General features: G+C 37.1%; 2 protein-coding genes across 16 annotated transcripts in view; one reads left to right on the top strand and one right to left on the bottom strand.

Moving 5' to 3' along the window:
• LOC103555080 (alpha-fetoprotein-like) overlaps positions 1-5,029 on the top strand; it is a 59,495-nt gene extending 54,466 nt beyond the window's left edge. For both annotated transcript variants that reach the window (XM_070614659.1, XM_070614657.1), the window contains one exon: positions 4,317-5,029. In XM_070614659.1, coding sequence (XP_070470760.1) covers positions 4,317-4,466 — 150 coding nt within the window. In that variant the 3' untranslated portion in view covers positions 4,467-5,029. The remainder of the gene's footprint in view (positions 1-4,316) is intronic.
• Positions 1-25,499, bottom strand: part of RASSF6 (Ras association domain family member 6) — a 71,675-nt gene that overhangs the window by 4,283 nt on the left and 41,893 nt on the right. For 10 of the 14 annotated variants that reach the window (XR_011538683.1, XR_011538684.1, XM_070614660.1 and 7 more), the window contains 8 exons: positions 20,530-20,608; positions 16,141-16,280; positions 10,980-11,077; positions 9,176-9,360; positions 5,251-5,352; positions 4,845-4,896; positions 226-344; positions 22-119 (listed from right to left, as the gene is read on the bottom strand). Coding sequence is in view for 11 of the 14 variants with exons in the window: in XM_070614660.1 (XP_070470761.1) it covers positions 22-119; positions 226-344; positions 4,845-4,896; positions 5,251-5,352; positions 9,176-9,360; positions 10,980-11,077; positions 16,141-16,280; positions 20,530-20,608 (873 nt within the window). In the remaining 3 variants the exon portion in view is untranslated. The remainder of the gene's footprint in view (positions 1-21; positions 120-225; positions 345-4,844; positions 4,897-5,250; positions 5,353-9,175; positions 9,361-10,979; positions 11,078-16,140; positions 16,281-20,529; positions 20,609-25,499) is intronic. The other 4 variants (XR_011538685.1, XM_070614665.1, XM_070614663.1 and 1 more) reach the window with 1 other exon arrangement.

The following is a 25,499-nucleotide window of genomic DNA, read 5'->3' as shown; positions in this document are numbered from 1 at the left end:
GCGTGCATGCTCTTGACTTACTTCGTTACCGTTCTTTGAATCTCTCTTTTCTCTTCTTCATTTAATCTTTGAAGGATGGATTCCAGGAGAGAAAAATGGAAGTTAATGTACTGAGCCACCTGAAAAGGAAAAAAAAAAAAAAACAAGAAAGAAAGTGTAACATTTATGTGAGAGGTGCTGAGTCAGGAGGAAGTAAAGACAGATTCAGGGTGACGGTATCCATACATCTCTGCTAATTTCTTCTGCATCTTTATCCATGAGGAAAATGCGAGCATTCTTTGAGGAAGGTCCCTGTAGGAGCCTATGCAGTAGCGGAATGTCTGTCTTCTTTAGCCGTTTCTGCTCTGCAAATGAACACAAGAATCAACTACAGTCAGGAGTCCATACTAGAGAAAAAGAAGAAAGATGCCCATACTGAAGAAAAAGAAGAAAGATAATTTCTTTATTCATTTGCTTTCTTCAGTTGACTTTGAAGGATGATCTAAAAAGAACATATAATAGGAGGCACTCCCTCAAAAAAGGAAATTGAAATTAAAATATATTTAAAAGTTCATTTAAGAACTAAAAATGGACTTCTTTCTCTTGCTATCCCTCAAGGTTTGACTGACTTTATTTCTCAGAGAATTCAACTTGCCTTTGGTTAGAATGTCCAGACAAATGTCCAGTTTCATTTATACCTTTTATCAAGCAACACACCTCAAAAATTCTTTATAATTTTTCATTCATTCGTTCAACAAATATTTATTGATCCACAAATATCTTTCCTAGTTGAGTTAATGTAATTCCATCTTTCCAATTGTTCAGGTCCAAAACTTTTGTAATTATCCTCAATTCTTTCTTTCTCTTTCACCCCACATCCAATTCTTGGCTCTTCCTTAAAAATAAATTCAGAGGTTTTTAACATTGGCGTCAGCATTTTCATTATTTCATTCATCCGTGGGCTTTATCCATTTAGCCGTGATAATGAGATAAGAAATAAAATAACTTCAAAGTTGGTATTTTCCCAGAACTTCAAAATTCCAAAAGTTATAATATAAATACACCCACCACGAAAACACTTCTAGCTTTCTGTCACAGTAGTTTCACATCTGTGATTTCATTTTTATCAGAACGAAGCATGAACAGAACATAGTGCCCTTATATTCATCTTCTTTCCTCCCTCCTTCCATCCTTAAATATTTTTTGAGTTCCTACTATGTATTGGGCGTTACATCATGCTGGGGACACTATAGAACAAAGCAGAGTAAATCACTTCCCTCATGGACCTTACATTCTAGTGGAGGAGACAAATGACAAGGAAGATAAATCAATCAAACTTGCTGTATGTTAGTGATAAGTATTCAGGAGAATAATAAAGCAAGGAAGTGGGGTAGAAAGTGTGTGTATGCGTAAATATATGTGTAGAGAAGTTTGCAACTATTGATATGGTGGCTGAGAAAGGCCTCATGAAGAAGTAATATTTGAGTAAAGATGGAACCATGAAGCTATTTGGGGGAAGTGTATTCCAGACAGAGTAAGTAAACAAATAAAGCACCCCTGAGGCCAGTGCATGCCTAATGCCATTAAAGAACAGCAAGGGACCAGCGTGGCCAGCATGGAGAAGAGGAGGGGAGGGTTAGTAAAAGATGAAGAGAAGTAATCGTCTTTTCTTTTGGGCCAGCAAAAAAGACTCTGGCTTTACTGTGAGAGGAGAGATATCTGGTGGATTTGAGAAGAGATGTGACATGGTCTGACTTACACTGTTAAAGAACAATCTGTCCACTACGTTGAAGTTGACTGAAGGGGAAAGGGTAGACCAATCAGCCCTTTCTCCATCATCATCTATTTCTGAAATCAATTCCCCTGGGCTCTTAAAAGTTCCAAGAGTCAGAACTGTCCTCATCTTTGGGCTGGACTTATACAATAAAAAAAAGTCGAGAGACGGTCTAGAACACAGAAGCCTGTCCTCCCCACAATTAAAGCGACATTATCCATTCCTGTTTCCACAGAGTCAGAGTTAATTGCTTTAATTCCTCTACAATTTCCTGAAGCAACTGGGAACCCCAATAATCTAGCTCCTCTCATTAACTTACCAGAATCTTCTTTTGACCTCTACCTCTTATGTTAACTTGGTTTTGCATTTTCAGTTTGTTCTGTTCTTGATATTATAGAGCAAGGTTTCTTGCTCCATGATTTTGCCTCATGGTCACCTAGATAATTATTAGAAATACATATTCCCAGACTGTCCCCAGACTTGGGAATCTGTGTTTTAAATAAATGCTCTAGGTAATTCTGAAGTGCACTACAATTTGAGAAATACTGTTATAGATCATGGGCTTAGTAGCTATAAAGTGTTAAAATGCACCTATCTTTATTTTCCAGATTACTACCCAACAGGTGCTACATCCTCCATTCTTTTCTCAGTTTCTGGTCCCTAAAAGGTCCTAGTTATGATTATTTTCAGTTCTTGATTTTATGTGTGAGAAATTTTGACACAAAAATATACAAGAAAATGTGATTTTCACAGATAAAATTTTAAAGAACTACATTTTTATGGTGAAAATAGACATTTTTTTCTGATGATAAAAATAATACATGCTTCCAGGGAGGGGAAATGGGGATGTAGGTCAAAGGACACAAATTTTCAGTTATTAGAGGAATAAGTTTTGAGGATCTAATGTACAGCACGGTGACTATAGTTGATAATACAGTATTGTACACTTGAAAGTTGCTGACAGTAGATTTTGAGCATTCTTACCACAAGTAAAAAAAAAAAGAGTTAACTATGTGAGATGATGATGTGTTAATTATCTTGATCTTGGCAATCATGCCACAATGTATATGTATATCAAATCAATATAAATATATACAATTGTTTGTCAATTATTCCCAATTATTCCTCAATAAAGTTTTTTTTTAACCCGCATGCTACTGTATTGAAACTATGGAGAAAAGTATAAAACAGAGAGTAAAAATCACCTGGGATCCCAGAATCAGCACTACCCTTTGAGTGGCCACCCCTTCGTGTATCTCTTTAAGCATACACACAAACACACCCTTAGATAAAAGGAGTCATATCATACTCTGTACTTTTATTGTAGACATTTTTTTAAAAAAAATTATGACTGAGTAGGGGTTTTTATTTGCTTCTGTCTTCTTCCCCCTTCCCATCCTCTTTTCTGCATCTCCCCAATACCCTAACCAGGTAATTGATGTTAATGCCTTGGTATTTATCATTCCATACCTTTCTCTCTGATCATATGATCATATATACCACATATTTAAATAGGGATGTATAATACTTTTACAAAAATGGGATATTGTATACATTTGTAGGCATCTTGCATTTTTCACTTAATATATATTATGGAATTCCCTCCATTCAATGGGTATAAATCTAACTCATTCCATTTAATGTCTGCATAATAATCACTTATTCAATCATTCCCCTATGTCTTTAGCTTTTTGTCGTTATAAACAACCCTACACATAAATCTGTATTTACTAGTTCTTTTATTTTTGTGAAATAGATTCCAATCTGTTGCTGGGCTAAAGGATATATATACTGTAAATTTTAATAAATATTGGTAGAATGAGTTCCGTAAAAGCAGAGACAGTCATATTTTCACCAGAATTGCGTAAATATACCCTTTTACCCTTATCTACGTCAGGCATAGGTAGAATCATTTTCAAATGTTTCACCAATCTGCCAAGTGTGAGATAATACTGCATTGTGGACTGAACTTGCATTTCCTCGACTACTGTATTTCCTTGAATACTTGCATTTCTTTGAGTTTAAGGCTTTCCCTAAAAATATTTACTAGTTATTTTAATTTTTTTCCTTTGAATTGCTTTATCATACTTCTATTTTCATTGGATTGTCTTTTTCTTAATCATTTTGCAAGAACTCTTTGCTATTGTAGGTACTAATCTTTTATCTGATATTCTTTATAATCTATTGTTTATATCTTTTGCGTTTTTATACTAGCCATGTTTCTACCTTTTATTTTATACCTTTTAACTTTTTTCTAAACAATTAGAATATGAATATATATACTTAGAATTTTCAAAAATTTATATATATTTCTTGTATTTAAGCTTTTGAATTATAAGGGCTTTAATTTCGTATATGTTTGGAGATCCAGCTTTCATTTTCTTACAGTTTATTCTGGCATCAAAATGTATTATTTTCTTCTATTAAATTTCTGGCTTAAACATTCTGACACTTACATTATAACCTAGGATAGTTCTACAATTTAATGTTTTAATTTTTCAATTTTGATGTTTTCGAAAATTTCAGTTCAGTATCATGTTAGGTTTTCTCTAATCTCTTTCAGTCCTGGCTCCTAGCACCCCACATACAGCACCTTCCCAATGTCCTGCTTCTCACCTCTTACCCTCTACCACCAAGTTCTGAATATGTTTCCCTACGGAGGAAGAGAGAACACTTCTGCAGTGTGCCGGATACTGTGCTGAGAGAGCGGTAATAACAAGATCACAGAGAAAAAGGACGCAAAGATGACTCCAGTGAGGGCTAGAAGGAGAAGGAAAGCCAAAAATAAAGAAGTACAGAGGTCAACAGTGACTTAAATCCCTAACAATTCCTGGGAACCCCTGATGGACTCTCGAGAGCTCTGATCTCCAGAAAATGTAATGTCTGGCCAACAAGCAAACACTTTTGTATTATAAACTCTTCTAGGGTACCTTATTCCTAGGTTCTTTTAAAACATCCTTCCTCTCTTCCCTCTTCTTTCCCTCCTTTTCTTTCTTCTACAGAATGAGACTGATTGCTCTTCTGCCTTTCTTATTGGCAGAAAACTATAGCACACTGTTGTCATGTAAAAAGAGTGATCAAGCTTTCTTACCTCCTGTTGCAAAAATTATGTAAAGTGCAAAATCCTGGGCACTGTTTTCAATCTGTCAATGGAAGAACATAAGCAGGTATGAATTCTTTGTTGTCATATGTTTTCTAAGCCAATCAGACCCAAATTGTATCTGTTTCTTCTCTTCCATTTTTCACTTTCAGACATAAAATGTTCTTTGCTCCCCATGAATAATGTTAATTTTTCAGGCATAATTACTAAAAGCTGTCATACATAGAGAAGAATTCTTCAGAACTGAACATTAAATTTAGATTAACATGTTCATGGGTTAACATGAACATGCTTAACGTGTTCATAGGTTTTTTTTTTTTTAAGAAGAGCACTTTTATGTGTCTACAGTTAAATTATACACAAGATATTTATAGCTCAGTACAGTGATAAAGATTACCTTAAATTTTTTGAGAAGTTGCTTTATTACTTCTTCAGTTCGCATATTACTGTTTATTCTGACCTTAGTTTCTGATCCAAAAGCTGGAGTGAAAATTGATGTCTAGAAAAAAAAAGATTGTCATAAAAGTCCTTAAAATTACATCAGGCTAACGACAGTCAATATGTTGAACCTGCCCTGCTTATGGGCAAAAAAAAAAAAAAAAAGCAAGATCACTAGTTTTAAAAACTTGTTTTCTTATTTTTGCTTTTTTGTTGTATATTCTGAATCATTTTAAGCAGCTTTATACTGTTTCTAGAGCAAGTTAGGTAAGACATCATTTGAGGATGTTCAAAACATTTTCACCAGATAATCACACCATTCTTTGGTGTAGTGTAAGATTTTAAAATAAATTCTAAGTAAACTCAAAAAGTAATGTGAATAGGCTTTTTCAAACCCACGTGCCACACCTTCCTCCTGGTTGTGGATAATTGTTCTAAATCGTTTTTAGTTTGAACCCTATGAAATCACTCCTTTTTGGTTGGTCAGAAATGGTCCAGTGTTTGCAATTTCACGTAATTCAGTCTACATCTTAACTGACTGTTGGGGTAAAAGGGCTACTGACTGAAGCTCTAGAACAATGTTTCCCACAAGCTGCTCTAATCAAGAGTTTGCCTTTTGGATGATACTTGGTGAAAGGTTTTCATGGTCAGATATGTTTGAAACATCCCTCTTGGGGATGAGTAATGTACCATAAAAAATCATAACATATAACCATGGATTCTTCACTCATAATTTGATCATTATCCCTATATTAAAATAAATAAAATCCCTTTTAAATATACCTGTTAATAGCCAATGAAACATACTTTGAGAAATGCTGGCCAACAATATTTGTTCAGCTCAGATTTCCCTAACTTTACATGTTTACTGGTAACACATCTATACAGGGATTAAGATACATCTGTACTTAGGCAAGGGCTGATCTATCTATTTCGGTACATCAATACGTAGGTAAATTAGTAGCTATTAGGTAGAATATATAATTCCTGCAAGTAATGATATTATTTCAAAGAATGACATACAAGTCTCAAATAATTATTGATTTAACATAGTCCTATGTGCCAAGATCTATTCTAAGCCCTTTATAGATACTAATTTAATCCTTACAACAAATATAAGTAGACAAAATTAATCTTAAATCCTATGATACAAATAATATATGTTCAAATAAAAAAATAGTGAGTAGAGATTCAAAGGTAGGTAATTGATGGTATATGCATAACTTGTGACACTCATTTTAGAGGAAATATGACTTCATGTGTGCCAGAATAGAAAAAAGGGAAAAAGTTTTTTTCACTCATTAGGTAGCAGCAAGGAAGAAGAAGGGCATGAAATGTATATTTTAAAATGAAAAAGGACATTAAGGTTTATTTCCATATAGCTCATATAGATGTGTAATCTCCAAGTGTTCCAAGACTGTAGAAATGGGGTAGGTTCAGCAGACATGGAGATGGGTGGATTTTTGGATGGCTCGATGAAATGTTAAATAGAGTAGCTCTCTCTTGGGAGATCAGTAAATAAATCTCAAAGTGTCTATATGCACAGCATTCATGTGAGTAAAAAATCTAGATACAGAACTAAGTTTTCAGAGAAGATATATGGAGAATGTCCAGAGTAAACTTTTGTTAAGCATGAGAAATTCAATGTGTGTGAGCATTGTAAGGCACTATGAGTCACTCTGTGCCACCTACGAGCAGTGCTTCTGAGTTCTGTGGAGCTCTAGAGAACCATATGTTTGTCCTGCACAAAGGTGAGAGTATGTTAGATACGTGGTTTGATGTTGTTTATGTGAAGAATCTGTATGGAGTTTGGCAATACCACTAGATTAGGAGTCAGGAGACCCGGATTCTACTGTCTTCAACTTTGTCAACTCACTTAACGTTGAGGCTTGGAGAGGCCTCAGTAATTTCATTTATAAAAGAAGAGTAAGACTAGATAATCCTCAAGAGCCCTTCTAAAGTGCCAATGTGTAATGAATTTGGAAACATGTTTTTCAGAGTTTTATTTTAAAACCACACCCTTTATATCAGTTTTGTTGGCCAAAACACACAATGAAACCTTGTTATAAAATCATTTATTTTTGAACAGATAAAAATATACCACAGGTCAAGTCATAGTCATAAGTTATCTACAAATATCAATCTAAGCCTCTAGTATGGGTGTTATCCCTCTCCTAACAGTGTTGGCATTATCAAGAGGTTTCATGATATAAAAACACATCTTAAGACTATATCAACTTAAATTCATAGATGCCCCTCATTGCACAGCCATTGAGAGAGTACTTTAGGTTTTTGAATTTTCTTTGTTTTGTTTTCTGCTAGTTATTGAACTGCAGTGAAGGACATTTGTATGAAATATCTGTCGTTTTGATTTGATTGCTCTCCAAAAACAACAATAAAGCTAATATAAATAGAGATCTTCCTTTGTGCCAGACAATGTGCTAGGTGCTTAACTCACCTCATTCCATTTAAAGCCACTGACAATCCTGTAAGCTAGGAAGGATGAAGGAACTAAGGTTAAGAGATTGAGTAATTTTTTTTAACTCTGCTGAGCAAGAATTTGAAATCAGGTCATCAAGCATTGAACTACTACGCTGCGCTGCCAACTTAGTGCCAGTTTCATTCTTAGCACAGGGGATGCTATCTGGAAGCTGCTCATTTGGAACAATATGGCTTTCACAGCCTTCTTTAACACAAATCACCCCGCAAGATGATGACACACAGCATGATTCTGAGCAGCAGAAGAAACGAGGACAATGGGTAGTCGTGCATCGTTGGGGGATTGACAACGTTACTTTACAGCCATGAGGAAGTTCTTGAGCCACAAAAATGTCTAATTCAAACAAAGAAGTCAGAAGGGAAGTTTCTCCCTACCAGTCTCGAAGGGCACACGACAGATACCATCCCAAGAGCAGAAGAAGGAGGAACAGGTAGGAAGCCCTAGAAGGAAAAAGCTTAAGAGGAATGAGTTAATATTTTGTATTAAAGGACCCAGAATGGAGCCTGGCACAGAGTAAGTGCTTTTTAAGTGTTTACCAAATGAATGGATGAAAGATTGCCAAAGTACATGACATGAAAAATATTTGAGTTCTAGAAAAAAGTGATATATTTCCTACCTTCAGCAAAGTGAAATGTCTTACAAATACTATAGTAAGGCATATGTAAATTTAACACATTAAGGGAAAATCAGAATACAAATTATACCTAAACTACAACTACACTTGCATAAAAAATGATATGTGTATATGTACAAGGCCTGGAAGGGAACACGGCAAAATGAGAAATTTGATTTCTTGGAATAAATAGTCCTGTGCTTGGTTTCTCCTTTTATTTAAATGTTACTATTCAAATGTACTTTGAACCAATCTCTGCTGTAGCACTTACATTATTCTAATGCCACTTGTCAATGTATTGCTTTCTTTGCCCAAGCGCTGAGCTCCATGCTGGCAGAGGCATCAGCTGCGTCATCTTTATATTTCCAGTGCTGGGCACAGGGCCTGGTACTTAGATAGGGCTCACGCATCATGTTGGTTAAGAACTTGGGTTCTGGAGTCAGGCAAAGCTGGTTCAAGTTCAAAGTTGCTACTTAAAATCAGTGCGACCTAAGACAAATTACTGAACCCCTGTGAACCTCAATTAACTCATATGTAAAGTAGGGAAAACAATGATACCTACTTCATAGGATTGTTTCAGTGACTAACAAGATAATTCATCAAAAATCAATTAAAAATTTTGATACTTAACACATAGAGAGTGCCCAATAAACATAAGATATACTACTACTAATATTATTATCACTATTTTTAATTCTCAGTTGACTTGAGTGGTATTGTTAGCACAACAGACAATAATATTTTAAGTGACATTAATGGAATTGTACTCACTTCATGGTTATAAAAGTGCCCATTAATAGAGGCCCTATGGTTTTGTCTGTCTTTTCTGTCCATCATTGGAGGCTTCATCCTTTTTCTCACCAGGTTTGCTTCACTCATGGTTCTATAGAGCAGTGGGGATTCTGGCTCTTTACCTGCACGAGGCTTCAGAGTGCTGCTGTGATAAGATAAATAATCTGGGAAGAATAAAGATTATAAGCCCATATCATTTAGCTGCCCACCTCTTCGCCTCCTGGGTGAATCTGTATATGTATGTGATAAGTAAATATGTAGCTAAGCAATGGACAAAATGCTTTTGAACAGCGAGGAAGTAGTAATGTTCTTGTGTAAGAATAGGGCCATCTGGTGGCATTTATATTCCATTTTACCTTGGGATTTTAAATAATTTTCTACTGTCATTAGAGTACCATCAAATAAGCATGAGATATTTCATCTTTCTCTAGCACTAGTGCTTAAACAGAAATAGATTTTTATGATATCTTTGGTGTTAAGTTATTGGGATTTCCCTGGGCTTAGATGAATGTTTTCAAAAGGCTAACTGGAAGGGCTCTTATATAAAAGATGCCAAGGGCCATAAGACAAAGACAAAGGAATCCTGGGAGGAACATCATGTTTGTTAAATTATCTGGGTTCTTCCAGAGACAGCAGAGGAGGCTGAATTAAGAATGGTTTGGAAAAGAATAACTAAACATTGGAAGTGGTTGGTAGACTCAGGAAGGTAATGCCAACAGGATATCCTTGGTCAGTCCGATCACCAGCCCAGGAACATGAACCCCACCCCGAGCCTCCCTCATCAGCTCCTCCTTGGATCTCCATGTATGATATGAAAATCCAAACCCATGTATAATACAAGATATCATGCCTGACACTTAGCAGAGTTTCAGTAAATGACAGCTACTGATAGCATTATTACTATCACGTCATCATTATTATGATCACCAATGTCACATGTCATAGGAGCTAGCATTTTCCATTGGTTTGCCAAGTTTGATATGAACTCTTTTGATGTTCAAGTAGATTTCTTTTTAAAATAAAGCTTGAAGGGCTGGCCCCGTGGCCGAGTGGTTAAGTTCGTGCGCTCCGCTGCAGGTGACCCAGTGTTTCGTTGGTTCGAATCCTGGGCGTGGACATGGCACTGCTCATCGGGCCACGCTGAGGCAGCGTCCCACATGCCACAGCTAGAGGGACCCACAATGAGGAATATATACAACTATGTACCCGGGGACTTGGGGAGAAAGAGGAAAAAATAAAATCTTTTAAAAAAAAATAAAGCTTGAAACAACTCCATTAAATACAAATAGTGACTCCAGCATATCTGCGTCTTTCTAAGAAGTAAGGTTATAATATACAATCCATTATTAATTAAAATGTTCAACTTCTAAAAAGAGATAGAATTTAATCTGAGGGGCTCGGTCTAACATAAAAAGCTACTGAGTATAATAATGATCCTAGTCCTTGGGAAAAATATTGAAAAATTTTATGTATTCAACCTTTATTCAAACCGTTAGCTCTCCCTTATCTAAGTGATGACATAATTTTTAAAAATCATCATATTTTTATGTAGCAAAGTAAGGTTCTTAAACATCATATGAGCACTGTATTGACTTAATTTTAGTATGCTCCTAAGCATACTAAATTTTTTTAATAATAAATCAATAATTTGTTTTTCTAATATATAATAAGAGCTTACTAAGTAGTGGTGTGTAAAATGTTAAATTTCAGAGAAACATTTAGGATTCAAGCTTTATGTTAATTTTAAAGAAAGTCTCCTCATTAATAAGAGTTTGATACTGACCTTCCTGGGAATTCGTTGCTTCAGGCACTGGAATCTGGGTCCTGTCCAGCTCACTAATATGATAAAGATCATCAAATTCCCCCCAGCGTGTCATTCCCCTGAAAAGTAATAAATCTTGTAAGTGACATCAGTTCTGTTCATAATGAAGCCTATGATGGTTTTCAGATTTATAGTGTTAATATAATACTGTGGGTCTCTGTAGGTAGACATATCATCCTAAGTTATAACAATTTTATGATAGTGTTAAAATTATATTTATACCAGTGGTCAGCATGTGTTTTAAATACGTCCTGTAGCCATTTTGAGCATATCTTGACATAGTAATTCAGTTACACATTGAAATGCAAGGCTATATAGATGCTGTAAAATGCACGTGCAAGTAGAATTAGTAGAAACCAACATAATCCTTTTATATACAGATCTCTCTCAATGCTTATAGGAGAATTTAGATACAAAAGTGTTCATTCTGCCGACATGCATTGAGTTCCTATTGTATTCAAAGCTTTGTTAGGTGGAGTAGCTCTAAAATAATAAGATATGGTGCCTATCTTTAAGGCCTTTGCCTATTAGAAAGAATAAAATTTACACAGGAAGAAAGTGTATGAGAAGGTTTTATGCTAGAAAATTATGATTTATGTAGGATACTAACAATCTTCAATCCATCCTAATGCCCAAAACTAATAAAACTGGGCAACTGCTTATTTTTACCAGCTGGGCTGATACTAATCTTTATTTTATGTATCTGACCTTAAACAAGTTACCTATGTTCTCTGTGCCTTAGTGTCCTTATCTATAAAATGGGGATGATAATTATATGAGGTAGGATAGAGTTGTTGAGAAGACGGAATTAAGTTGTATAAAATTCTTGAAACAGTGCCCAACATACAGTAAGCACTCAATACATGTTAAAAATTGTTGTGGTCTTCCTCACCTTCATTGTCATCCTCATCAAAACCACCATCATCTGTATCCATTTCATGATGGGCCGGGAACCATTAAGGATCCAAGATATTCCTGGATTTCTCTAAGCTAATGGATATTACTATGGATAAGACCAGTCTTAGTCCTACTAAAGGGCTCTTCCATAATGTCTGTTTTCCTTATGACCAAAAAGTATTCACCTATAGGGAATTTGTGGCATTAACTCTACCCAAATGTCACTGGTGGCAACACAAAAATGCTTATTAATACGAGTGGTGATGAATATGAATAAACATGATCTTTTTTCCCTTGATCTTCGAATTCTCTTGAAGACTTTTTACAACTTTCATATCGTTTGAGCCTCACAATAGCATTATGGGATAGATAAGTAATCCTAATATATTTGTTAATTAATTTTCCAGTCAGCGCTATTATCCAGAATATAGTCAGGCAAATGTTGTAACGTCCAAGAATTACAGGAAATGACTTTAAATCAAAGGAGAACTATTCATGTCCTGACTCACAAGTGAGTTATTTTTATGGGAGAAAAAATCATCCATTTCTCCAATCTATAGAAAATTAATAAACAAAAGGAGGAAGATGTAATTATCACAGAAAGAAGGTTAGCAATGGAAAAGACAGAATACCAAAGAAAAGCAGAAACTAAAAAGGCAAACCAATGTGACACGATTTCATATGGGGGAGGTGAGAATGTTCAAGAATGCCAGACCAGTGATGTACTATAAATTCTTGGAAACCCTGGCAGACGTGACACCTGCCCTCACTTTCTTACAGCTTAGTAGAATCATACAAACACAGGGGGACAATCATAGCTCAACCTATGCAGTGTTTGGCCCCTTTTCCTCCCAGTGGAAAATACCAATTTTCAGCTTTAAACTGTAATTGTGTAATTTGTGTAATTGTGATTGTGTAATTTGAAGTGTCACCACATACAACTGGCAAGCTTGAGGCCAGTTACCCAGAGAATAAAAAAATATCTGGTTGGAACTTTACGTAATATCAAATTGTTTAACTTGCCTGAGCACAGGACTGTTTGCATTGCTCTGACCAAGCTCCAGGATGTGTGGCATTAGCAAATTTAAACTGTGGGGAGGTTTACTAATGAGTTGCAAAATAAACAGGAGGTAGACATTTGATAGACAAATAGAATGCAGTCACTTCTCTAACCAAATTGTAAGAAAGAGAAAGCATTATTGATGTTATTCAAATGTACACCTGACCAGTTTCTTCTCTTTACGTCAATCTGCCACGACTTGTCCGAAATGAGTCAAAGCTGACTTTGGAAAGATATTAAAAACAGAAATAAAAACCGATGCAAGCAAACATAACCTCAATAAAACTTTTTTTTCATGAAAAATTTGTTAAAGAAAATACTTGGACCAAATACGAGAGATCAAAGTACTGTCCATAGAATCATTTCCATAAAGGATAACAAATGGTCACAGCACAAACAAACTGACTTATTTTAAAGCTTCTACCACTCCCATTAAGCTGACTCAGTATGACTCATTTCAAAGATAATTAAAAGAAACTAGCAGGACCACCTGATGATTCTCTCAAAGGGTAAACTGAAAGACGCAAGATTGCAGCTCTTCCTACAGCTGAGTACACACCTTCCACTTCCTTCACTCCACGTCTACCCACTGGAGATAGCAAATCTGTTACCCTGTGAGAGCAGAAGTGTAAGTTCTGCTCACAGACACCTGGTATGGGAAAGAGAGCATGGGAAAGAGAGAAGTTTTATAGAGTGAGAGAATGGTCGATTTCTTTACGCAATTTCACTTGAGGCTCAGAATTTAAATGAATGCCACCTTAAGGGTGGCAGCCAGAGTGAGGGTGTCTAGGATTGGGCTGAAACAAAGAATAGTACCTTAGGTGGCTATGCACCCCACCAGGAAACCAGAGGCCAAGGAACAGCCACTCCAAATCGTGCTGCACTTTCCTGCTGAGTCCTCAGCTGGTTCCCAAGGAGGATTCTTGACTAATTAATCATGACTGAATCCAATCTTGCTCTTGTGTGTGAGAGGAGTGGGATGTTTTTCTGAAAATTCTAACTCACCAGAAAGATCTGATACACTGCCAGTGTGCACTTAGACATTCTCCCAGTAAGTCTCATTACTATGGTAAAGGGCGAGCAAAGTTTTCTAGGGAATTCTTTCTCAACTTTAAAGGAGACAATTCCTGTTTGATTCACAGCAATGTTGTGACAAACAATGGAAAATGCACATGGATTATATGGAAGGTGTGACATGAGAATATTAATTTATAATCTACTGCAGTATCCTGAGAGGCATCAATATGACCTTATCCACCCACGCTTTTGAAATTCATGCCCAAATTCAGGATTCCTAGGAACAGTGTTTTGAATTTTAATTTGAGAAATTAAAAAAATACCTTGGGATAGTAATTCAAAATAATGATGGCCTAATGTGATAACACAAGTACCTTAGTGTACTTCCCTGACAACTTCCCTTAATGTTCCATACTTATCAGGTTTTCATGAATCAAATGATTAAAATGCATCAAAAGGAGCTGGCTGCTCAGAGAACTTTGCGATGAGTTCTTAGGTAATATGAAGAATGATAGCTAATTTTGCTATATTCATATCTTGTACAGCTTTCTAAAAGTAGAGCCCATGGGTAATTTTTCCTTTTAAATGATGCTCCTAGTCATTTAGAATCATCAGCCCCATTAGTCATCTGGTACCTGAATGTGAGGGATGCAGGGCTTCATCAGGCTGCCTAAGTCTGTGGTCTCCTTTCTGCTCTTCCATAAGTCCTAGACCCTTTGCCCATTGGCAATCCTTAGCTTGGACTGGAGACTAGTCAGAAGTGGTAAATAGAGAGACGGAGATCTCACAACAAAGCAGAGGTAATTTAACCACTAGGCTTCTGGGGGCTTCTCAATGCTATATTTTGAGTCCCTTTTTGTGTCAAGAACACTGCTGAGCACTGGGATAACAAAGATAAATAAGGCATGCCCCTTACTCTCGAGGAGCTCACAGGCTAGAGGGGGAGCTAGGTGCATAAAAATGCAATTAACAGCGTGCTCTAAAAATGATATAGAAAAGTTGTCAGTGCACCTAGTACAGACTGAGGGGTCAGAAAAGGCTTTCTGGAGAATGTGTTACCTGACCTGAATCTTAAAGGATTGGTAAAAGACAGTCAGGCAGATGGATGTCTAGAAGCAGGCAGACTTCCAGGCAGAGTCAGGAAAGTAAGACACTGCACAGTAGACGTAGGGAATTTCACAGTGTTCAGAATTGCTGGAGCATCATGTTGAGAAAGATTGGCCAGATGCCGATCATAGCGAGGCGTCAGTGTTTTCTCCAAAGGAAAAGCACGGCTTCCCTCCAGGTGATAGCTGGTTTTTGTTGGTTAGTGACAAAGATCAGGCTGGGGAAATGGTCCTGGCAGCTCTCTCTCCATCCTCTCCTCTGCCAGAACTCCAGCCCATCCGGTTATGGACTGGAGGATTGATGAGGGGAAGGCCTGGTACTTTCATGTTTACACAAAGGGGAGATGAGTTGGAAACTCAAGGATTAAAAAGGAAGGGAGAAAGGTAGAAAGAGGGAGAAAAACAGAAAAAAAAAATCATACATATGATTCCTTCTGGGAATATTTTATTAGCTTTTCTAGAGCTAATTGTAAAGAATAATTAAAAAATCAGCCCAACTTAGATTTACGTTCAAGGTAAGGCTGCATAAACCCACACAGAGAACTGTTTTGTGCATTTATTAAGCTTCAAATGCACTTGGCTGTGCCTCTTGAACAGGATCAGGACAATCCTGTGGAGCATACTTAAGTCTCCAGAAAGCAGGAAGAGCCCTTTGTTCCAAGGAGAAGAGAAATTTAAATCGTATCTCCTTCTTTTGCTGACCAGGCCAGAGCTAATGAAATCTTCCCTTTACATTCTGTCTTTTCCAAAGAAGGAACGCAGTCTTCCAGGAGAGGACTAATACAGCAGAGAGGTCAAGAGCATGGGCTCCGCAGCCTGTAGACCGAGGTCCAGTCCAGTTCTGCTAAGTGGCAATCGGGGATCTTGCACGAATTACCTAACCTCTCAGAGCCCTGGTTTCTGAATACCCACTTTGTAGAGTTGCTGGGGGATTAAACAAGATTGTGGGTAAGCATCAGAGCTCCATCTTTAAGAGTGCGTACAATAGAGGTAAATACGAAGATCATCTTCTAAGGAATTAAAAACATCAAAGATAGCTTACCTTTTGGAAAAGACATCTGGTGACTTCGACGCAGTAAAAGAAGGGATTTGCTTCTCATCTTGTATTTTCAGCTGTATAGGCCGTTTCACTCCCCAGAAAATGTCCAGCATTCCTTCAACAATTAGTTTACCATCTTCAGTCTAGGGAAGAAATTGATCATCTCAAACACTGTTTTCGTATTATTTGTAGAAGGTAAATGTTTTAACTGAACATGTACAAATTAAGTCTGTGAGACATCTTAATAGATGAAAACATAAATTCTCAGGTGAGATTGTTTGGCTTTTCAATTTACCTACAAAATAATTCTGTTTTTGAAACTTTCATTTATTTTTGAAAACAGCCATAACCAGCAAAGTGAATAAGTCATAATGGTAATGCCATGTCCACCAGAGGGCATAGTATGTTCAGATGCTTTCTCAACTCTATGATTCTTCAATTAAGTGGATGTTTAATACTCTAATTCTGTTTAAATTAAAATTAAAGCAGAATTAAAAACTGTACTAAACTAGAAATCAGAGGAACAGCTACTGACAGATTTTGTGGCTGTTTCTTCATTTTTGAACTGGAAAAATTTAACTCCAAGTTATTATGTAGGACAAGTAAAATAATGTATATGAAACACAGTGGAAAATGAAAAACATAGGAATGATAGTTTTGAAAAACCAATAACATTTGAAGAATTTCTAAGTTAGAAATATTATAGCAAAAGAAGAAAAGGCCATACAAACAAAAATATTAGAAAATATGGATTGAATACTTACTCTGTGGATGTAAATATTATAAACACAGCACATTCCCATAGAATTTATTTTATAATCTATTTTTCTCTTTTATATGTAAAAGTCTTTTTCTGTTATTAAAAGAATGTCTTATCATTATAGAAAATTTGTAAAATATAGAAACTAAGAGTCATATTCTAACTACCCAATAAATACTGCAATATCCAATAACTATTGTTACTATACAAAATCAATTATTAGAAAACATAAATGATTCACTTCTTATTTGAGAGTGTAACGAAAACTCCAGAGTCTGGAATCAGACAGAGCTGCATTTGGAGCCTGGCACCACCCCTTCCTAGCTGTGCATCCTTGGAGAAGTTGCCAAATGCCTTTATCCTGGGCTACTTCTTCTGAAAAACGGACATGATAATGGTCCCTAATTCATAGGACCTGGTACTTAATAAGTGCTCAATAAATATTATTGCATATTATGCCTTCGGCTGATAAACCTACTTTGGAGTCACTTCTGAAACAAAGTTTTGCTCTTTCTCCCACTTTCGAGTGCATATTTCAGATTACTGAGAGGTCAGTTTACCAACCAGTTCTTTTCAACAACCAAACATAATTATTTATTCTTTGAAATGGCAGTACATGATGCAGGTGCAACGGTTTAGTTATTGAAGTATGGCATCCTTTCTTTGCCTAATTATATTTAAATTAATCTCTTGCATCAAAAACTCATAGAATAACTGCTCTTCTGAGGTTATCTAATTCTTGCTTTCAAGAAGAAATACTGCAACTATTATCAGAGAATGCTGTTTTCTCACATAAGGAATATCAGATTATTTTCTAATTTCAGGAAACATCTCTTTGGAGATTAACTAAACAAATTATCCCTGAAGCCTTATTTACACTTATCTATTCTCATTGTCTCAATCCTTGCAGGCCTCTTCTCTTCCAGATCTACACCAATATCCTTGGGGATCTCAAGGATCCTTATATGCCATCTCTAAACTAACAGCTCCCAATTTCATTTCTCCAGCCCAAACCTCCTCCCTGATCTCTAGTTGCCAGGCTGCCTATTTGACATCAAACTTAATATGTTCCTAATGAACCCTTTATCTCTCTCCCATAAATAGTTTCCTCTCCAAGTCTTCCCCATCTTGGTAAATAGCACCTTCATCCTTCCAGTTGCTCAGGTCAGGAATTTTAGAGTCACCTTTAATCCATACTCAACATTCAATGCATTAGCAAGTCCTATTAGCTTTCCCTCAAAAATATATCCCTAATATGGCCATACTCACCATGTCCACTACCTTGATTCTGGTCCACACCATCGTCACTGTTTGCCTGGACTATTGTAATAGTTTTCCTTCTGGTCTACCTCATTCTTCTCTTGCCCCTCCATATATTCCCAGTAGCTAGAGAGATTCTTTTAAAATGAATCCTTTTAATGTCACTGTTCTACTCAAAACTCCCCAGTGGCTTCCCATCTCACTTCAAGTACACGTGAAAGTCTTCACAACGATCTACAAGATCCTACACACTCTGGTGTCTCCCCTTCTCAGTTCCCTCTCTGGTTTCTTTGTTTACTAATTTACCACTCTTACAAGGTTCCTAACACATTGGTTTCTCTGCTGCATCTTCATTACACTGGCCAGCCTCAGGACCTTTATTCAGGCTGCTGTCTCTGCCCATGCATGTCCCACAGACCTTCTTCTTGGTTTGCTCCCTCACATCTTTCAGAGTCTTTGATTAAATGCTTCTCTTCCCCCACCCCACTTAGATTCCTGAGCCCTCTTTCCTGCTTCACTATTCTCCACAGCCTTTATCACCACCTGACATATTTTTTCCTTCTTTGTTTCTTGTCTACTAGAACGCAAGCATCATGAAGGCAGGCCATTCGGTCTAGTTTCTTTATTGCTATTTCTCCAGCTTTTAGAACAGCATCTGACGCATGGTAGGCAATAAATATTTTGTTTAATTAATCAGAGATGAAGAACGCTACATGTTATCCTCCATGGAGTGCCCCTTTTAACAGTGTCCATCATTGTAACTAAGTCAGAAGATTTGGAAAATTCTGGATTCTAACTTTATTGACCAGTGAGTAAAGATGGAAAGATTAAGCAATCTGACAGTCTCACTGTATACAGCCACGCACCAGATAACGATGTTTCAGTCAACAATGGATCACATATATGAGGACGGTCCCATAAGATTAGCACTATGCAGCCTAGGTGTGTAGTAGGCTATACCATCTAGGTTTGTGTAAGTGCACTCTATGATGTTCACATAATAACAAAATCTCCTAACGATGCATTTCTCAGAATGTGTCCCCATTGTTAAGTGACGCATAACTGTACTGTACTTCATCTAATTTTTAAAAATTATATAAGACAAGAAACTTTATTTAAAAAGTTAAATGATGTTATATTGTAAATTAAGCACTGATTCACATTATTGGAAAGGAGATGCTTCAACGTATATGTTTATAACATCAAAATTCAACCATTTTCCTAAAGGACACAAACTTCTTAACATCATGAATTTTATGGAAAATGTTGAATTAAAATGTAAATCATTTTATGAACATTTCTTAAAGTTTTGACCTTTTCCTAAATTTTAGATTTTTGCAACATATATTAAAGAGCCAAGATATAGGACAATATTGAAATAATTTAAAGCTTGGCCCATTTGTTTTTATAAATCTCTTTATAGAGATTAGTCATTTCCTTCTTCTGTATATTATTACATTTGAGAAGGTAATTGAAATAATCAAACAAAATTGTTTAAAGTCAATAGTAAAGGTCAGAATGCTTTGTAAATTTCCTTTCATCCCAGCTGCAGATTTAAGCCAAATTATGGTGGCCTAAAGTCAATGCTTTACCATCAAATTTGAAGGTTTAAATCAGGGATAGAAAATTCTAATGCTCCCTGGTATACAGAAGATATTGTGAAGACATGGAGTGGGCTCCATTAGAATACAAGACTAAGTGCAGAAACCTGTGGAGAATGAGGCACTCAAATTAAATTTAAAAAAAAAGGAACAAAGAAAATCTAAGGCCAGTTTGTACAGTAGGCTGCCAGTTGCACTCCTAAAAATGCTTTCTAGCTTCAGGGCTTTCCTAAATTGTTTAACATTTTAAAATTTGTTATTATTATAACATAGTACACATTCATTGGAATCGAACTCATTCATTTTAACCAAACCAAACTATGTTACAGATAAGTCATTTGAACAATCCTCTGTTGGTAGAGACTTAAGATATCTTCAGGTTTTTTCCTTTACAAATGGTGTCATCATGAACCTCCTTCTAGCTACACCCTGTTGCACTTGTAAGAAAGCATTAGCATAGCTTTCTAGTGGAATTGCTGCTCAAAAGATATTCATATACTATTTTTAAAATACAAAGCAAATATGTCATTAAAATTATTTTGAAATATTTTCCTATCCGCCAAAATGTTTAGAAATTCACAGATGTTTCAGGACTGGGGTTTTGTGCTATAGTCTAACAATAAGAATCATGATCGAATTAAAGATTCACCTTTTTCTCCCAGACCACTTGTGCTGCAGGATTATGGACTCCAACTCATCCTGACTCCTCTGTACCTTTATGGAATTTTTCTCTGTGAATCAAACTATATTGCATTACTTAAATGGGCTTACCTGTCCATACAAAATATGCAGATTTTTCTGGTTCTCATAAAAAATGTTATAGGTCTCCAATAAAGAATTAAGCTGTTCCCTAAAAAAAAAGTGTTAATATTCAGTTACAATCAGTCTTAGGCTCTTTAATGGTAAAAGGCAATAACAGTGCTTTCAGTTCATAAAGGTATGAGATAGAAAGAAGTGGTTCAATGGAATCTTTACTGCTCTGTCATTTTAATTAAATGCAGGTCATTGAAATCTGAAGCTTTCTTAGGACATCAACCGATGTTGAAGGTGTTAATTCATAAATAAATAATCAAAGAAGGGAAAGCGACTGAGGGCAAAAGCAGTGAGTTCTGTAACAGCAACCAGGCATGAAGTAGAGATTTGGTTTCATATTCCTGTTTTGTTTTGCAACATTTCACCAACCTAAATTAAGCACATAGTATGCCCCTGACATTGTGCTTCCTTCCCACTGGGGATACGGCAACAGGTCAGGAACTGTCGCTGCTCCTGCGTGTCTCACCCCTTATGGCAGGTGGGCTCTGGCAGTAGGAATGCTGGTTCCTGCCACACCTCTGTCCTTCCCTCTTTGCCACCACAGCTCAAGACATTTATCCTACCTACCCTGCTGGTCTGAGCCATTGTCTCTCACCTGGATTATTGCAACCGTCTCCTAAATCCTGCCTGTATCTGTTGACTACCCCCAACAGCAGGAATTATTTTAATGCAGTCCTGATCGTCTGTCATCTTTGCTCAAAATTCTCCAATATCTTTCCAACGACTTCAAAGGCCAGCTGTGGTCTGGTCTACTGTTATGTCATCAGTCTCATTTCTTACTACTTTCTCCTTCACTCACTACACTCTAGCCACTGGCCCCCTTGATGTTCCCTAAACACTCCAGGCACAGCTCACCTCAGGGCCTTTGTTTGTACTTGCTGATCCCTCTGCCCAGAATGATCTTCCTCTCACACCACCACACTGTTAGCACAGTCATTTTCTTTACCAGTTTACTCAAAAGTGATCTTCTCAAGGAGTCCTTCTTGATCAATCAATCTAAAAGTTTCCCTTCTCCTGATATTCACATCCTGCTTTCCTCCTTACCTCTGTCCCTTAGCAACCATCTGACCTTGTGCATATTTTACTTATTTATCTTATTTTCTGTCTCCCCCCTAGATGGTAGCTCCAGGAGAACATTGTTTGTATGTTTTGTTCACACTATATTCTGTGTGCCTGGAAGAGGGCCTGGAATACAGTAAGAACTCAATAGCAGTTGAATGAATTGATCAGAGAAATGATTATTCCTAAAAAAAATGAAACATACCAAAAAAGTGGAAAAGCTTTTTTATATAGGCAGTTTTATTTTTATGGGGGAAAATAATCTCATGACATTAGGTTTCCAAATATATCAATCACTAAAATCCCTTTGACCCACAATATCTGTTTCCCCCCCCCCATAAGAATATTGGCTCCATGAGGGCAGGAATTTGGATCTATTATTCATTGGTCTCTTCTCAGTGCTTGGAGCAGAGACTTGTTCAGACTAGGCTCTTTTTAAACAAATACTGAATATTGAATAACAGAATTCATGTACATTGATTTTTACACATTTGAGATCATGTAAACATAGTTTTTCTGTTTGACTTTTTTCACTTGTAATTTTTTTTTAAAGATTTTATTTTTTCCTTTTTCTCCCCAAAGCCCCCTGGTACATAATTGTACATTCTTAGTTGTGGGTCCTTCCAGTTGTGGCACGCGGGACGCCGCCTCAGCGTGGCTCAATGAGCAGTGCCATGTCCGCGCCCAGGATTCGAACCGATGAAACACTGGGTGGCCTGCAGCAGAGCGCACGAACTTAACCACTCGGCCACAGGGCCGGCCCCTCACTTGTAATTTTTAATGTGCACATTTCCAAGGATAGATACGCTCTATGCAATCACCACATAATCAAATTCTACAAGATTCCTCTGTTATCATTCCATTTCCCAAATGGGTTACTTTAGAATTTTAGTGTTAATGAACATTTCTATTCTAAATATCATTGGGCACACTGATTTTGTTCCCTTGGAGTCATTGCTGTGGGATAGTTCTTAAAAATTGTAGTACTGGTAGGGAGCATGAACACTTATATAGCTCTCATTATTGAGTGCCAGGGAAGCATATAGAAATTTCCAGTTCACTTGGGATGCAACTCTTGATATGCTGAGCTGTGAGAGTTGTTACTCCAGCAAATGAATTTTTACATAATCTTATTCCCTCAGCTCTGTTTCTGATAAAACTGCATGATAAGGTATGATATAAGTATCCTTCAAAATATTTACCTCAGGACCATGTATAATTAGAAAGATTATTCTCTGGGAACAAACTACTTGGAAAGTGTTTCTGTACCTGAGCAGAATTTGACTAAATCTTCCTCCATGGAAATAAGTCTCCTATTGACCCAGGGAGTCAGCCAACTGTGGCCCTGGACCATCTGTTTCTGTAAATAAAGTTTTATCGGAATATGGCCACACTAATTTGTTTGCTTATTGTCTGCTTCTCTTTTATTACTACAGAGTTGAGTAGTTGTGACAAAAAAACCATATGGCCCACAAAGCCTAAAATATTTATTATCTGGCCCTTTATAGTAGGCCAACCCATAAACCGTGTGTGACTCAGGGTAACTAAATACTACAAAAGTCTTCATATTTTTCTCACTATAGGCAGGATATTCTGACTGAGTATTAATGGCATTTTGGAGGATTTTGGAGTGTTGAAGAAGAGTAGAGCTCAGTAAAATAAACTGTCGAGATAAAATTAGGCAAGTTAATGGTACAATATAAAGTGAGAAATTAGAAAAGAAAATTCAGAAGTTACGTGAACAACTATAGTGAGGGTGAATGCATTCCAAACATTAAAACACCATCACATGTTACTTGTGTGCACCTTACCAGAGGAACTTTTGAAGATGATTAGTTTATGTGCCTGCTGAAACAAAGGGTCTGATACAACATTGCGAATAAAGTGCAGCCTGTAACATTTTAATTTGACTTGTTGCCATTAGGGACACAACGAGCTGAAGAGTTAAAGTCAAACTGTATCTGCAGCAGCTGACGTTCAAATTAAGTCCTCTAACAAAGGCCTGTACTAAAAGGCCATTCATTCATTCACTCATTCATACAGTTGCTGTGTGAGCACAATCAAGAGGCCTCAGTCGTGCTCTGAGGGTAGGTGAGAGCTTCAAGGAATTGATGCTACCTATGGTGAACCTTGGAGTGTAAGAATTAAACAAGAAGAGTGTGAAGAGCTTACCAGGCAAAGAAAACATTAACGAGGATGTATAGCTATTTCTAGAGTTTTTGTGGAGAAAGGTTAAAGAGTTAGGATCTAAGAAAATAACGAGTAAAATAGGGAGTGGTGAGCAACGAGCTGAAGAAGCAGGCAGGACCATCCAGAACCATTTTAAGAAGCTTAGAATTCACTCTGCAGGCAATGGGCAGCTACCGAAGGTTCTAGGCAAGAGAAGACATGATGATGCTAAGAGCCACTAGGGGGCTTATGGAAGACACATTTCAGGATAAGACAAGATGGAGGCAGCAAGATAAGTGGGACCATTGCAACAGTGTTAGGGTAGAGATGCAGCAACAAAGCGATGTTCCACGGAAAGGTGATCAAATGACCCACATCTATAGGAGGATCTAAAGTCTATGAGGGACCTAAAATAGGTACAGGGAGTGTATGGTTTAGGAGATCCAAAGATAATCACTAAAGCGTTATCTAGGCAGTCCCTAGTCAGGAGCGGGGACACTGATTTAAGATACACTGTGACCCGTAAATGGTAAGTAATTGTAACAGATTTTTTAGGGTCCACTTAAATGTTACATATGGACTTCCCTCCACCGCAGCCGAAAAAGGAAAAAAGCATCTGTGCACCTTTCCCTCTTAGCCTCCAAAGAGTTCCCCAGCCAGTCTAGACCAGACTGCTGAGCACAGACTGTTCAGTAGTGCTAACAAAGCTATAAAACAGATGATGAGAAACGGATTCCATATCCAATCATCTCAGTTTACAAATCTGTGATGTCTAAAAGCCACAGGGATCCCCAAAAAGCAAACACAAGGTTCAAACAGCCTGTACACCTTATGTGTGATACATAAGAAATTGTTTTGCTAAGAGCTTGGTTTTTGGGACATGAAATATTGCATCATGATATATAACAAGGATTTTTTTGGAGTATCATCACACCGTGTATAATATGGATAGTGTTTTTACAAAACTAAGGAATGGTAAACTTCCATATAAACTGGACTTCTAACTAAATGAACACATAGAACCATAAGCTTCCCCAGGACAGGAGCTGGCACTGGGCATTGGCAGTGCAGAGAGAGCATCCTGGTAGACACTGATGGAATTACAGTGTCTGGAAGAGTGCTAGCCAGGGAGAGACTTAACATGGGGGTGACAGGTGTAGGGGCAGGATGCAGACGAGATTCCGGGGCTCCTGTTCCTTTAAGGCTCCCTGCTCGGTTTTAATGAGTAATAGTGGATCCAGAGTTAACTGCAAAAAGCTTAGGTGTACTTTGCCCTCTGTGGCCTGAATTGCAGCTGCTCAGCAGATGGGAATTACCCACACTCTGACGTTTGCCATGAATAATGGACTTAGCAAGAAATGAGTTCCTCAATCTTATCATGCTATTTAGCTGGCTGGAAGAAACAATTTTTATTTGATTTTTATAAAACTGAAATATGTATGGACGTGGGACAGCACGGTGGGTGGAACTGAGTTCTGCTCTGCATCCATAGATAGAATGGATGTCAAATATTAGCTGTAATAAGAGTACTCGCTTGTTTTAGTTATGATATACAGCATAATTAAGTGGATAGCCGATCCCTTTCTTAGAGACCAAAAAACCCTGTCTCACTCTTTAAGTGATTCTCACAGTTCAGACCCACTAACGGCAAACTAGAGATGCTGTCGTACCCTGTGACCCAACACAAACCCCAAAGACTA

The sequence above is a fragment of the Equus przewalskii genome, chromosome 3 (genome assembly GCF_037783145.1).
Source record: "Equus przewalskii isolate Varuska chromosome 3, EquPr2, whole genome shotgun sequence".
Lineage (NCBI taxonomy): Eukaryota > Metazoa > Chordata > Mammalia > Perissodactyla > Equidae > Equus > Equus przewalskii.
The sequence above is the reverse complement of the archived record's forward strand: the minus strand, read 5'-3'. Positions and strand labels throughout refer to the sequence as shown.